Genomic DNA, 16,566 nt, shown 5'->3' with positions numbered 1-16,566 from the left:
AGACAAGAATCATCTTTCAGGCAAGCTCAATGCCATCCACAAGATGTTAAAAAGTACTCTCTCTAGCATTTAACAAAAGAAAAACAAAATAGGGTGGATACTACAAATCTGAAAGAGGAGGTGAAAATGCTGACAATGGTCAGCAGGTCAGGTATGATCATGAAAGAGAGAGAGGAACAAAATGATTCAGCTTTTCAGGCCGATAGCATTTTGTCAGATCTTTAACATTCAAGTCTGGGATGGATTTGGACTCTCTGGATTCTTGATGGTTTCTCATAAGAAGTAGTTTAAAAAAAAAACAAGAGCATCATGAAAGCAAAACCGAAGGGGAGGCAGATGGGTCAGGGAAGCCAAGAAGGATCAATGGTGGACCCAAAGAAAACAGGTGGCTGCTATTGGTTAGGCTGGGTATAGGCGAGTGTCAACTTAGTTGATAAGTTCTGCTATGGATGAATGCCAACTAAAACTCGATCACCTGACTTATTTTGCATAAGCATGTAGCCAACGAGTGAAGGAAACTCCACTCCATCCCACTGATCTGGGCGAAATGTGAAATCAGCCCTAAATGGTACCTAGCTCACCACAGAACCCAGGCAACAGTAACACCAGAATGAACCCACGAAGGAACATGTGGATGGCCTTGTGACCAAACACTGACACCATGTGGTTCTGAACCATCACTGCATATCCACTCGCAATTATATCCCCACTGGTCCGTTCAATGTGAAAAACAAACAACATTTCTGTTTCTTTTAAAACCAAAAACACAGGCTTATGTTCCTTGGGTTACAAAACACCTTTTCAAACAAAGGGTAATGAAAATATAGAACTCATGGATGTTTACATCCATTGAAACTATTCTAATGCAAGTGAAAATCAGAATACTGTTAGCAGGTTATGAGAGTTTCTGATTCAACCATCCTTTCAGGAAGTGATTTCCAGACTCCCACCACCTTCTAGGCGAAAATAAAATCTCCCCAATTCTTCTCTTAGCCTCCTACCTCATGCCTTAAACCTGTGCCTCCTGGCTGTCGACACATCAACTGATAAAAAAAACTGCTTTCCTATCTACTCTTATGTCCATCATACGTTGTACACCTCTCAACCTTCACTACTACAAGAAAAAAACAACCCCAGCTGATCCAATCCTTCCACATAGCTCAGATCCTCCACGGTAGTGTTCTGGTACATCTCTCCTCAACATTTTTATTGCAATCATATCCTTGCGATAATGTGGTGACCGGAACTGCATGTAGCAATCTATTTGTAGCCTAACCAGCATTTGATACAGTTTCGGTGTAACCTCCTTGCTCTTGTACTCTATGCTTTGACTAATAAAATTGATGTGCGTTGCTGGGAAAGCACAGCAGGTCAAGCAGCATCCGAGGAGCAGGAGAATCGACGTTTCAGGCATAAGCCCTTCATCAGGAATTTTGGCTCATAAAGGCAAGTATTCCGTATACTTTCCCAACTACTGCATCTACATGTTCGGCTACTTTCAGGGATCTGTGGATATTCAGAACAAGGTCCCTTGGACCTTCAGTACTTTCCAGTGCCCTACCAGTCATAGTATGCCCCCTCTGCCCAAATATTGCTAAGCATTCAGGGCATTGAGGAGAGCAGTTGGAAGTGATAAACTGAGACTGATAAATTTTTAACATAAAACAAAGTGCTACGGAGAAGCTCAGTAGATCTAAGGTCAACTGTGGAGAGAGAAACAGAATTAATGTCTCGAGCCCAATAGGGCTCTTCTATAGAAGATAGTATCTGTACCTAACAAAACTCTAACAGTTTGGAAAGGTGAGGGATCAAGGTTGCTGTATATTGCAGTTAGCACCTGAAAGGGTTAACTGATGTCATGAGATAAGCTCCACCAAAATCTCAAGGATTGTTCGGAGAAGAACAAATTCAAAGTCAGTTCTAGGTCCGTGCTAAGTGTATGTAGCAAACTGCAAAGTTTACTTACTCTTAAGTATAGCTTGAGGTCTCACAAAAACCTCTCATGTAACTCAGATGTAACTAGCCATTTAGTACTATGTAGTAAACCTATTTCAGCTTTCAACACCAAGCATCTCCTCGAGATATTGTATGACACCCTTGCCATTCGCTATAAGTAACTAAAACTAATGTCAAGAAGGAGAATTGGTGGCAACTAATCTGCCCCAAAGCACCTCAGATGGTTCCAGTGAACATAGCCTCAACAGGTACCTGGTCAGCAGGGCTAGTCCCTGACAATAAACCAAAATGTACAAATCAACCATAATCAAATTGAACAGCAGACAGACCTAAAGTACTGGATGGACTTGACCTCCTCTCAACATCAGCCCCCTCTCCTTACCACTATCTCTCCATCTATTAGTCAACCAGTAATAACCATCTTAACTCAGACAGGTAGAATTCCCATTTGGGTAAGGTACCAGAGTGATACTGATGTTTCTGGAATTAGCACCTTCAGGAGGGCAGGAAATTGGAGGAAATAAAGAAAGAGATTGTTTCTGGTACCTCGCTCCCTGTAAGATTCAGTGCATTGATCCGATTCGGATTCATCCCCTGAGCACTCGTTCTGCTGTGGATCCCGGTTTTCATCATCTTCCATAATTCCAGATCAGGAGAAGAACCACTACAGAAATGAGACACAATTGATAAGTACGGTGTTGAAAGTATGTCATGCTGTTAACAAGGACAAGAGTGCTGAAGACTGGAATGTAATGGTAATATTGTGCTGCTCAGGGACCTGGCCTTCAAGGCAACAAAGATGTGTCGGGTAAACACAGGATAAGAACAATCAGAGTTTGATTGCTGCAGCTTGGAAATTATTTGATAGTTTCAGACTGTAGCTAAGACTCAGTCAGCAATTGCTAACAATCACTGTTGGGCCCTCCGCTCTGGAATTCCCTTACTAAACATTTTGGTCTTTAAGAAAGGTTGTATACACATTAGAGACAGTTCAGAGAGGGCTCACTCAACTGATATATGAGATGGGTAAGAGTTATCTTACGAGGCAAAATTGGACAGGTCTCAGTTTCTTTTCAATGCAGTTTATAAGAATGATGTGACCTTATTGAGACATACAAGATCCAGAGGGAACTTGACATGGCTGATGCGGAAAGGATAATTATTCTTATGGGAGAGACTAGAACGAGGGGAACACAATTCAAAAATCAGCAGTCACCCATTTAAAACTGATGAAGAGATTTTTTTACTCTCCGATGGTCATGAACCTTTGGGACTTTGTTCCTTAGAGAGCAGTGGAGGTGGGCTCTTGAATATTTTCATCTCCTTTAAGATGGTCCATAAAATCCCCCTCTTTTTGTCAATTATCTCCTTTGGCTCAGGGTCCAATTTTGAATAATAACACTTTTGTGAAGCACCTTGGGATGTTTGTGATGTTAAAGGCACTATAAAATGCAAGTTGTTAGTATTATAAAACAGGCATGTTTTCAGATCTCCACTGGCGATGTTCACCGAGAGTCAAAGGATACATCAAAACTACCTGAAATGTGATGACAAACTGCAGCAGGAAGTCTCATACTTAAAAGATCACAGAATTACCTTATAAATTACAGGGAATAAAAAGTGAATGCAATGGATTTTTAATGATGCACTATTTGCTTCTTGTGTTTCTCAGAATTGCTTCAAATTGCTACCACTCATTATCACCACCTGTACTTCAACCCTGTTAGGGCTGCTCCCTCCACACACAATTAAATTTTAGATGAACAATATCAGAAACTGTACTATGGGTTCTTTTACATAATTCAGACATGGGAAATGTTCACAAAACAAGCATTGTTCTTTCCTGAAATTCTGCAGCAACATTGTTTAACCACAGATAAATGATAGTCAGATGAACCACAGCACAACTTCACTGTACAGAGACAACCCAATACCCATTCAGCTGTGGGCGACTTCCATGTAACAGTGCACAAGGGCACCCCTTCAAGGATGTTTCTGCCAAATGGTGTGCATAATATTCAAGTCCAAGTTCCCATTAACATGTATTTACTCCAGTTGTTGATACCAAAGGGTTTTGGTGTTCTGATTTAGGATTTATCCACCTCTGAAATATCAAGAACAGCCTTTTCCAAAACTCCATACAGAGAAAAGTCAGATAGGGATAAATCCAAAAGTCAGAAAGACTTGCACTTTTATAGTGCTATTCACAACAATTAGATGTCTCAAAGCACTTTACAACCAATTCAATACTTTTGGTCATGAACAAAATACTTTTGGTCATGAACAAAATACTTTCGGTCATGAACAAAATACTTTCATGATACTATCACCGTATGGGGTGCAAATGTTTAGATGAAACATTAAAATGATATCCCATGCGCTCTCTTAAGTGGATGAAAATGATCTCTTGGCATTATTTGTAAAACAGAGAGGAGTGCCCTTCGGTGTCCTGGACTATATTTCTCAACATACACCAAGACAGGTTTAACTGGTCACACGTTTCATTCCGGTGTACAAGTTGGCATTTCTCTACTTCTGTAACACAAAATGTATTTAGTTAGTTGTAATGAACTTTGTGATGCCCTGAGGAAGTGAAAGGCACTGTACAGATGCCAGCTTTTCTTAAGAGAGTTTCCTGGACTTAGAAGCTACCTTTTTGGTAATCTTACACTAAATGTGCTAAAGTCAAGCAATCTCACAACCAATATAGCAGATATCAGCTCTGCTGTCCTGCCACATTCAGCCATAAATGGTAGTGGAAATTTAATCAGTAACTAGAAGAGCCTTGAAAAATACTCTTATTCTCAGTAATGGGATGGCCCAGCACTTGCTGAAATATTTTCAACCATCTTTAGCTAAAAGTGCTGAGTGAATGCTCCATTTCAGCCTCTTTCTGAGGCTTCTAAAGTCTTCAGCCAATTTGATTCTTCCACACGATATCAAAAAAGGGCTGAAAGCACTTGATTCTGCACACGATAAGGGCCCTGTCAAAATTCTGGCAGTAGAAGATAAGATTTCTGCTCCAGAACTGGCTACATCTTTAGCCAAGCTGTTCCAATATAAAACTGACATCTACATCGGCAAAATGATAAATTACTCAAGTATGCCCTGTCCGCAAAAAGCAAGACAAGTCCAAATTGGTCAATGACCATTCCCACCAACCTACTCTCTATCATCAGCAAAGTGATGGGAGTTGTTGTTGACAGTGCAATCAAGTGGCACTTACTCAGCAATAATCTGCTGGCTGATGCAGTTTGTGTTCCTGAAAGTGCCTCTCAGCTCCTGACACGATTACAGTCTTGGTTCAAACATGAACAAAAGAATTGAATTCAAGAGGTTAAGTAAATAATGCCCCTTTGACATCAAGGTCATATTTCACCAAGTGTGGCATCACGGAGCCTGAGTAAAACTGGAGGCAATGAGAATCAGGGAGGAAACCTTCCACAGGCTGGAGTTATATTGAACGTATAAGAAAACGGTTGTGGTCATTGCAGGTCAATCACTTCAGACCAAATACACCACGGCTGGAATTCTGTCAGATAGTGCTTTAGCCCCTTACAATCTTCAGCTGCTTCATCAATGACGTTCTCTCCACCACAAGGTCAGAAATGGGATGCTCACAGTCAATTGTACAGTATTCACTGCCATTCAGAACTCTTCAGAAACTGAAGCAGTCTGTACCTACATGAAGCAAGACCTGGACAACATTCAGGCTAAGGTCTGATAGTTGGCAAGTTACATACACGATGCACAAGAGTGAAACAATGACCATCCCAAACAAAACAGAATCTAACTATGAACCTATGATGTTCAACAGCATTACTATCTCAGAATTCCCCACAACCAACATACCTGAGCAGCACGGTGACTCAGTGGTTAGCACTGCTGCCTCACAGCACCAGGGTCCCAGGTTCGATTCCAGCCTCAGGCAACTGTCTGTGTGGAGTTTGCACATTCTCCCTGTGTCTATGTGGATTTCCTCTAGGTGCTCCGGTTTCCTCCCACAGTCCATAAATGTGCAGGTCAGGTGAATTGGCCATGCTAGATTGGCCATAGTGTTAGGTGCATTAGTCAGAGGGAAATGGGTCTTGGTGGGTTACTCTTCGGAGGGTCGGTGTGGACTTGTTGGGCTGAAGGGCCTGTTTCCACACTGCAGGGAATCTAATCTAATCTAATCTAATCTTACCATTGACCAGAAAATGAACTGGACCAACTATATAAATATTACGGCTACAAGAACAGGTCGGAAGCTGTGAATTCTGGCTCTCTAAAACCTCTCCAACGTCTAAAGGCGCAAGTCAGGAGTCTGATGGAATACCACTTACCCCAAATGAGTGCAGCTCCAACAACAATTAAGAAGCTCAACACCAGCTTGCTTTACTGGTACAGCATTCAACTGTCTCTCCAACAACTCAGGTCTTTGCCCCGCATTATTGGGAAGCTAGTCACACTTAGTGGAAAGAATCTCCAGAATTTTCAGTCCTGAATTTAACTTTCAGCATTTTGAACATATGCTTCTACCTAATTTGTTGTACTTTCAAGATGAAAGTCAAAGACCTGCTCCAGCTGATCCTTACCATAATACTTCATAACTTGCATACTTTATTGCCTGTATTTTATGCAGTTCACATTTCTCTAGCTGCTCCTCAGAACTTAAGCTTCTAACAAAATTTCAAATGCAGAAGTCAAAATGCTTGCGCATCTGTAGGTTTAGAAAGGGATTGCTTTGTTGTTGGATTAATCCTGAATCAAAGCACCTAGATTTTTAAGTCTCTCCTCATCATCACCTCCAGCTTTTGAATGCTTTCATTATGTCACAGTGGCCAGAAGTGGATTACAGTACTTGACGCATGATCTGAACAGAGCTGTCAAAGCTGGACCAGGTAAGAGGTCCCTAACGCTGTAAATTTCTAAAATTTGCTCTTTTGTTTCCCTACACTGTGCATGATGACAACTCAAAAATCATCTCAATGCCGGTGAAGAGTTCTCACAGGTCCCCAGGACATGAACATGCTATACAAATGCAAGTCTTTCTTACTTCATTGCAGCTTTATGGAATGATACCATAGCACCATTGAACATCTTAAAGATAAATTAACACCATGTATGCACCCCTGCACTGCACACACTCCAGCCACACTCTCCTCAACTGTTACATTGACTGCACAGCCATACTGTATCAGTCACTTAGACTTTCCACAATGTTGCTTTTCTTGCACTCCCAGTAAGCAGCTGCATTCTGTTGGGGAGAGAGGGAGTAAAGTATGGGTCAGTTCAAGGAACTTCTGAAAGTGGAAAAAAATCCTTGCCTGATGCTCTTGAATGGATTGTGTGCATTAAAACTTCATTACATTGAAATGACAATACTGCACGCAACTTCCTGTTCAAATTAAGTTTTTCCCACGGGCGTAAAACCATGGCATTCTTTACCCTGCTTGATCTTCTCTTCTTACTTCAGTCTTCGTCCAATTCTGATTTTACCTAACCATTTCACTCGCTGCAATAACTTGGTACTTTATACTGTTTCCCATCAATAACAATTCACACTTAGACTCAACTCAGTCAAATGAACAGAGGCACGCCTAATTTTACACTCAAAGGTCCAGGAACACATTAAGATACTAATGCTATTAATTTTTTTCTGGGATTAATCATTCTCAATTTTCCACGATGTGGGAGAGGGTTGCAGCTTGAAACGTCTGGTGCATTAGGAAAATACTGAGTTCTCATCGAGTGCTCATATACGGAACCTTTCTGGTCTTAGTCCAACAGGTTTATTTGAAAGTACAAGCTTTCAGAGCACTGCTCCTTCATCAGCTAGCTACCTGACAAAGGAACAGCACTCCGAAAGCTTTACTTTCAAATAAACCTGTTGGACTATAACCTGGTGTTGTGTGACTTTTAACTTTGTCCACCCCAGTCCAACACCAGCACCTCCAAATCATGGCCTCTCTGGTCTTTGCATACGCAATGAGTGTACCACTAGAAAGAAAAACATCCAGAAGCTATTTACCGGTGGCTCAGGTCAGAATTACAATGACTAGAAGGTTAATAAATCCTCATTCAGGTGAAAGTACACAGGAGTGAAATACACCCCACCTTCAACAGCAGTTTGGATAGAGGAAGTCAGAGTGATAAGTCTGCTTTAACATGAGGTTAGTTACAGTGACAAGACTACATTAACATGGGGTTAGCCAGTCAATCATACAGTGACAGAACAGCACTATTGAGTATTATAGAGGGATCAGTTATATACTGATGGGATAGCAGCACTGTTGGGTCAATTACACTCAAAGCTGCAGGCTACTCCAGTGAGGGATCTGCCAGTAGTTACCTGCATGAAATCTAGAAAGGAACCTGTGAACTTAAATGAACAGCAAATAGTCTTTTTGTCAGTGTGGAAACAGGCCGATCAGCCCAACAAGTCCACACTAACTCTTCGACAGGGTCCATCCAGACTCATTTCCTACCCTATCCTATCCCTATAACCCTGCATTTCCTATGGCCAATCCACATAACCTGCATATTTTTGAACTGTGGGATGAAACTGGGGCACCCAGAGGAAACCCACGCAGACTTGGGGAGAATGTGCAAACTCCACACAGACAGTCACTTGAGGGTGGAATCGAACCTGCATCGCTAGCATTGTGAGGCAGCAGTGCTAACCATTGAGCTACTATGCCGCCCCAGTGGACCAGACTTCATTGTTTTGTGTTCATTTATGAGAAGTAGGCATCACTAGCATTTATTGCCCATCACTGGAGGGCAGTTAAGAATCAACTACACTGCTGTGAGTCTGGAGTCACATGAAGGCCAGACTGGGCAAGGGTGGCAGATTTGGCAGCACGGTGGCTCAGTGGTTAGCACTGCTGCCTCACAGTACCAGGGTCCCAGGCTCGATTCCAGCCTCAGGCAACTGTGTGTGTGGAGTTGGCACATTCTCCCTGTGTCTGCGTGGGTTTCCTCCGGTTTCCTCCCACAGTCCAAAGATGTGCAGGTCAGGTGAATTGACCATGCTAAATTGCCCATCGTTTTAGGTGCATTAGTCAGAGGGAAATGGGTGGGTTACTCTTCGGAGATTCGGTGTGGACTGGTTGGGCCAATGGGCCTGTTTCCACACTGTAGGCAATCTAATCTAATCATTTCCTTCCTTAATGGGAAGGTAGCGGTACAGATAGTACCGCTGCACCACAGGAGACCTTGAAGGATCACGATACATCAGTGATTGAGTCTTTTCCACCTGCAGACTCAGGGAGCTATTTAATCCTTTTTTTGAGTGGGGAGGGTGGACGGTGGCACAGCCTGACTGCTCTTGCCTTACATTACTGAACCAATTGGTTTCTTAATGCTTACATGGTCACCATTGGCTAGATTTTTATTCCAGACTTATACTGAATTAAAGTTTCACCATCTGCTACGGTGGGATTCGAACCCATCTCCCCTGAATATTAATCTGTGGTTCTGGATGACTAGCCCAGTGACATTACCACTACCCACCTCCTCCTACGTGGACTCCATTACCTCAACAAACACACAAGGCCACGATCAGAGATCACCCCAGGCCCTTTTTAAATCTCAGCAGTCACAATGGAAGCCCCACTGATAGCTCAGCAGATAAACAGTGAAACACAAAGATACATGAATCAGGAAGGTCAAGTTCAGGCTGATCTCAATTCACTCATTTTCGGCAGGTCTGTAATTCAAGCACTGCCCACTGATCTCAGCACCAATGGGCTCGTGATCAAATAAACAGATCAACTTGCAAGGTGCAGTTGGGGAGAAGCAGGTTAGATTGTGCCACATCCCCAGAGCTAAGTAGCTTCCCGAGACTGGAGATGGAAATTCAACTGACATATCACAACACTTCAAGGTCACTTGTGGCGCAGTGGTACTGTCCCTATCTCTAAACCAGGAGGCCCAACACACCTGCTCCAGAAGTGTGGAGTAACATCTCTGAACAGGGTGATCAGAAAGTACATTACAACACTTCAAGGGTTCTTGTGCTGCAGTGGTAGTATCCCTACATCTGGGCCAGGACACCCAGGTTAAGTACTGTCTGCTTCAGAGGTGTGTAATAACATCTCTGAACAGACGGATCAGAAAATATCCATCTTCAGCCACCAATGGAATCAGCACCTTCTAGGTGAGGTTAGGAGACAATGGAAGAAAAAGAAGTTAGAAGATTTAAGAAGAGATCTCATAAATAATTGTAAATAATGAAGAAGAGAATTACCAAGTATTTACAGCACAGAAATAGGCCACTTGGCCCAAGTAGGCACTGTTGGTGTTTATGTCTGTACTGCCAGCCTATCAGTACCTATATACTTCTATTTCATTCTTCCCTATGCTTGTCTAACTTCCACTTAAATACATTTAAGATTCACCTTAATTATTTCTGCGGGAGAGAGTTCTGGTTCAAAATATTTCTCCTGAGCTCCCGACAGAATTTATAAACAACTGCCTTATATTTATTGCAAGCAGTTTAGGTTTTTCTCACAAGTGGAGCCATGTTTGTTGAACCAAAGACATCCACGATTAAATCCTGCTGCTTCAAATTTGTCGCTGACCTCAAATCAGAGTCTCTATACATGGGTCCATTGCTTTGTCAATTTATTCATCTTCAGAGCAGCTTATCAGCATCTTTTGTTATTTTACAGTCACAGAGCCTTTCAACACGGAAACAAAATCTTCGGTCCAACCAGTCCATACCAACCATATTCCCAAACTAAACTAGCCCCACCTGTCTGCGCCTGGCCCATATCCCTCCAAACATTTCTTGTTCATGTACTTATCCAAATGTCTTTTAAACATTATAATTGTACTTGCATCTCTGGAAGTTCATTCCACACACGAACCACTGTGTAAAAAAATAAGCTGCTCCTCATTTTTTTAAAAATTGTTCTCCTCTCACCTTAAAAATATGCCCCTAGTCTTGAAACTGCCCATCCTAGGGAAAAGACACCTGCCATTCACCTTATCTATACCCCTCATGATTTTATAAACTGCTATGTGGTCATTCCTCAACCTCCTACACTCCAGTGAAAAAGTCCCAGTATATCCAGCCTCTCCTTGTAACTCAAACCCTTGTAATTCAAACAACATCCTAGTAAATCTCTTCTGAACCCTATCCTGCTTAATAATTCCTTAATAGGGCAACCAGAACTGGACATAGTATTCCAGATGGGCCTCACCAACGTTCTGTACAACTCAACGTAACATCCCAACTCCTATACTCAAAGGTTTGCGCAATGAAGGCAAGTGTGCTGAACGCCATCTTATCCACCATTCTACATGTAACGCAAATTTCAAAGAATAATGTACCTAAATCCCTTGGTCTCTGTTCCAGAACATTACAATATTCATGGAACATAGGCTGGTTAGGGCAACAGCTATTGCCTACCTCTAACTGTCCTCGAGAACATGGTGGTGAGCTGTCTTCCAAAACTATGCAGTCTATGGGATGTGGGTACATCCACAGTGCTGATAGGGAGGGAGTTTCAGGATTTTCACACAGAAACAATGCAAGAACAGCAATAATGCTCAGGAAGGTGTGATGGGGAGAGGATTCGCAAGAACCTGAGACTTTAATTGAGTAAAATCCTGCATGCTTATTGTGTTTGTTCCATTGCATATTTCACAGCATTCAGACAACCTAAGGTACTTTAGCTGGTGGTGGTGGTGGGGTGGGGAGGGAAGCAAGTGCTGTCCTTGGGAACATCTCCAAGGCACCTGCCAGCACCGACTGGCAGATGAAGGTCCCTAGAACCTCATTTGCCTTTAATCGACCCTTGATGTTAGGAAGTATCTGGTGTGTCTCCTAGTGGGCTGAGATGGGCATTGGGTCCCTCTTTGGCATGGCATAAAGATGCTCTTGCCTGACCCAACAGAACTGTTTAGGATCTTTTTGTACCAAAGCCATTCTTACCAGTCTCATCAGCAGTGAATGTAACTGAAGGCAAACAGGCAATACATCACCAAAGGATTTAGGTAAATGAGGAAGCAGCTCAGAAAAGGTTTAATATACTGATACCCGAAATGAGTGGGTTATCTTATGAAGAAAGATTGGACAGACTGGGCTTGTTCCTACTGGAGTTAGAGGAGTGACTGATTGAAGCAAATAAAATCCTGAATGGTCTTAACAAAGTCAATGTGAAAAGGGTATTTCCTCTAGTGGGGCAGTCCAGGAGTAGGGGGCACTGCTCTAAAGTTAGGACGTGCCCCTTTCAGGCACAGATGAAGAGAATTTTTGTGTTTCATGGCTGTGTGACACTGGAATTCTCTGCCTCAGAAGCTGTTAGAGGCACAGTCATAGAATCATAGAGATGTACAGCATGGAAACAGTCCCTTCAGTCCAACCCGTCCATGCCGACCAGATATTCCAAAATACATACATTTTTGTTAGCAAAGAGATTCAAAGTCATTGGGGGTAAAAGGAAATGTAGAATTCAAAACGAAAGCAAATAAGTGATCTTAATGAATGGTGCAGCGAGCCCAAAAGGTCAAATGGTCTATTTCTGCTCTTATTTCATTTGATCATCACATCAATCATCACAGCTATGAGGGGTCATCCTGGTCTCCAGTGCCCATTCATTTGTGATCACTAGTTATCATCGTAGTTCAAACATAGCAAACTTGGCTCAGGGCGCAGAAAGAGTTGGTGTAACCTGGGGAGGGGACAGGAGGTAGAGAGTCAGACAAACTTCTCCCTCCTGTGCAATAACACTGAACACCGTCTGGAAGGATTACTGGATGCAGGCTGATGATCCACAATCCCATTTTACATCCTCGCAGTCAAATCGTTAATCAATATTCTTTGGTCTGGGCTCTTTGGTGAAGACCGGATGCTGGACAAAGATGTTTGAGAGTCGCCAGCTGTTAAAAGCGTCCAGAGAAAAGAGACAAGAATGAGAAGGATACTTTCACCTGCAATGCAAGTTCCCTGGTGACATCCCTTTCACAGTGCTCAAGTGATTTGTGAAGTGGATCAGTTACTCCTCAGCACTTCCTGGTTACTAAATGGCACCACTGCACCTGCACTAACCCAATTCCTTCCAAATACACCTGATATCATACCTAGTAGATCTAAGAAGGAGAATAGCAATAGTAAATAAGATAGGAAGATAAGTACAGAGGAACGTCGATTATCCGAAGGACACGGGCAGGAGTATTTTGTTCAGTTAATCGAATGCCGGATGACATAGTTAGCCAAGCATTGGGACCTTGCTATCTTGTTAGGATAATCTGAAATTTGGTTAATCGAATTCCAGATAATCGAGGTTCCTCTGTACACTGAAAATAACATAATCAAAATGTTTATGAGGAAGGATTTTAGGCAAACCCAGTTGCCATGAGAAAGAACCAGCAAAGGATGGGAAAAATCTTCCACAGGCTCGATGTTATGATTTCTGTTGAGTTCCCCACATTTCCCAACGCCTGCTGCTGAAGGAGAAGTGAGCCAAAGTAGTGACATTAAAGATCAATCGGAGTCTCCCTCCAAAAGGCTGGCAACTTTGGGTGGAGTGGGACAAAAGATGGTGTGAGTCAGGAATTGAAACCTGATGATTTTATGCAGAAGGGACCATTGACAGAGGTAAAAAGGCCCCAGTGTTCTGAGGTCCTGGGACAGAAGTATAAATTTCAAATCCTGATCTCGGTGATGACCAGTGAGAAAGCAAATGGGTTACGAGACTATCAGATCACCACCAAACCAACAGCACCTCAGAAACAGATCAATTTTCTCCTCTCCTCTCCCAAGTGCTGTTGGAGATTACATTTAAAAACTGCCAAGCAGTCACTGGTCATTTAGTCCAATTTTGTTTTCTGGTAGGCCAAATGAGCCAAGGTAAGAGGAAAATAGCTTTCACCCTGACTCAGGGACAAAATGCCACAATCAAGGTCTCAGTTCTAAAGCAACTCAGTCCTATTTAGGTTTCATTCTGAATTAGTGGTTGGTTCCTCTTTAAATTTGGTGGGATTGAATGCTTGGAAGCACCATCCACATGACAGACAAATCCCAAATTGACCTCAAGTACTTTGAGATGGATGAAATTAATGGGAAGAAGGGAAGAATTTGCACCTCTAGAATTCAGGATTTCCAAAGCTCTTCTCAGCCATTGATGCACAGTCAATGTTAAAACGGAGCAAGCATCACCTCACTTCAAGGCTTTGCTTGAGTTGAGTTGAGGTCAACACAGACTACAGAGGAATCAAATTTGAGAACTTCCTGGTCAAAGCCAAGGTTTTTTTACTCATGGTCTGCATTGAAATGTTCCCCCCCACCACCACAAAAATTCCAATGAAACCAGGCATTCCTAGTTAGCAAGATTCCATGGTCACAGAGTATCAGCCAATGTCGAATGAGTTTGGTCACTTTCAGTTGTGTCAGACTGCCTCAGACATGCAGGACAGTGAAGACATGTTGACCGGACAAAGTACACATGATAAGATCCTATCCCTTAACGTAGAAAGGGAAGGAGATCATTCAGTTTCCCCACCATTCAATGAGATCACCATCAAATCACCTAAATCCACGTACATGCCCTTGGCCCTTGTACCTCTGTAATAGCAGAGTTCACATAGGTCATATTTAAAATTTAGCATCGATTTCTTGCCTTTCATGGAATACTTTCTGATTTCTACCATACATCACTCCTGAAAGCCTAAGAAATTTGTGCCAGACTTAGGTCGCAGAATGTTGGATTGGCCAATCACCAGAAATATTTTCTCTATATTTACTTAATTGGAGTCCATTACCATCTTAACTGTTGGAGATTATCATGGGTACTTTAAGACAATCCACCAACGTTCATACGTTTCGTACTAGCCCACAAATTACTAGATTTATCAAAGTGAATTTCACAACTTGTCAGGGTTGGTTTGCAACTCAGAACTTCGGTATTGCAAGCCCGATGCCATAACTGTTACAATAATATTAGTTACATGCAGAGCCTCCAATGACTATTATAAAATGGATTGGAAAATATATTATGGATTGAGCTAGCCTTCTGATATTTTTATGGTGCAACTTCAGACTTGAATAAATAGATACCTAAGAGAGAGAGTGCAGGCGGGGGTGTTGGTCTGCTAAAGAAACAGAGTAATTCCTCAGTGAATAACAATGAAAGTTGACCTGCTGATATGAATTAGGCATCAAAGCCAGCAGGAAGGTAATGTTGATATTATCCAATTGCTATGCTCAAAGGAGGGAACTCAAAAATCATCCCAATGGTGCCTGGATGACTCAAAATCTGGAGTGACAAAGGACCTGAGGTCAGTTGCCTCTTTAGGAATAAATTATTACAGATGTTGGAATCTGTATTGAAAAGAAAAAAAATGTGCTGACCAAGAGTCATATGGACTCAAAACTTGCTTTCTCTCCATGGATGCTTAGTTGCCTACTTCTTTCTTTGAATTGCTTAAATCTTTAAAGAAAATATTCCTGATTTCGAGTCCACTAGGCTTTTGCCCCTCGTCTTAAGTTCCAATCTAGCACAGTGATAATACTGTGATAATTTGATGGTTGTAAAAACCCTTAACTGTATTAGTCTTAATTCAAGCTCTGGAAGATAATGACACCACAAGCTTACATGCCGAATGCTGAGTTTTGGGTTGAATCAAAGAAGATTTATTCTGTATCCAACTGCGTTGTGCATGCTTAATGAGAAATCTGGATCCCTGAGACAGACAAAAGTTCGACTTCTCCAGTCTCGGACATCCAGCAGAAAATACACAAAAAGAATCACGAGCAGGAAAAGAAAATAAAAATGATACTTTAGTTCAGAGTTAATGATCCCCCCCCCCCCCCATCCATCCAAATTCAACTCAACTGTGACTTAAAGTTTGTCAATGCACACAAGACATCCTCTTACATGCATTAATATTTTTGACACATTGATAACCTAGAACATATGATTCACAATTTTCCAAAAGAGAGAAAGCAATGCTAAGAACAAGCACATACAACGGTATTAAATTTTGCTCAATAAAAGATCAAGTTGACAATTTTTCAGAGAGTGTGGCAGACACGGGCAAGGCACAGGGATGAAGGGGGGAGGGTGGGAGCAGGAGGCTGGGGAGTGCATATTAAAGTTCCCTCTGCTCGTCACGTTACAGTGCAATGGTATCACAAACTGTGCACTGCGGTGAGAGCAGAACCTTACATTTTCCCAAAGAGTGACCGGGTGGAAAGGGCTGAGCGGGCTTCGATGCAGATTTTTCCAAAGTTTGGTCTGATGATTGTGGCTTGCAAATCCAAAAAGATGGAGAGGGAGGCAATGGAGAGGCAGCGATAAGCATCAACAGCTCTCAGGGTTTGAAATATCCTCAGTGGCTGTGAACTGCAATAACCTGGCTCTCCTAACTGGAGATCCCTGAAGATGTTCTGGTGCTCTGCCCCCACTGAGATTAACATATTCCCAATCCATTACAGTCAAATCCTCAAATTGCTAAAAACACATTATACCTTCATTAATTTTTATACAGATGGGTTTAATATTACCTTACATATGAATTTCAGGCCTTATTTCCTCCGCCGGTCGTTTTCAGGGGATTTTTTTCTCTTGCAAACATACAGCTGAACAATGGAGCAGCCACCATCTTACCACAATGCAC

General features: G+C 42.2%; 1 protein-coding gene across 3 annotated transcripts in view; it reads right to left on the bottom strand.

The window, feature by feature from the left end:
* Positions 1–16,566, bottom strand: part of scaf1 (SR-related CTD-associated factor 1) — a 43,309-nt gene extending 26,743 nt beyond the window's left edge. For 2 of the 3 annotated variants that reach the window (XM_043679508.2, XM_043679510.2), the window contains exons 1-2: positions 16,454–16,566; positions 2,503–2,620 (exon numbers count right to left, since the gene is read on the bottom strand). In XM_043679508.2, the coding sequence (XP_043535443.2) occupies positions 2,503–2,596 (94 nt within the window). In that variant the 5' untranslated portion in view covers positions 2,597–2,620; positions 16,454–16,566. The remainder of the gene's footprint in view (positions 1–2,502; positions 2,621–16,453) is intronic. The other variant, XM_043679509.2, reaches the window with a different exon arrangement.

Source organism: Chiloscyllium plagiosum, unplaced genomic scaffold (genome assembly GCF_037043375.1).
Source record: "Chiloscyllium plagiosum isolate Xiang-an unplaced genomic scaffold, Cpla_swu_hap1 HiC_scaffold_33, whole genome shotgun sequence".
Lineage (NCBI taxonomy): Eukaryota > Metazoa > Chordata > Chondrichthyes > Orectolobiformes > Hemiscylliidae > Chiloscyllium > Chiloscyllium plagiosum.
This window is presented reverse-complemented; position numbering and strand designations above follow the sequence as displayed.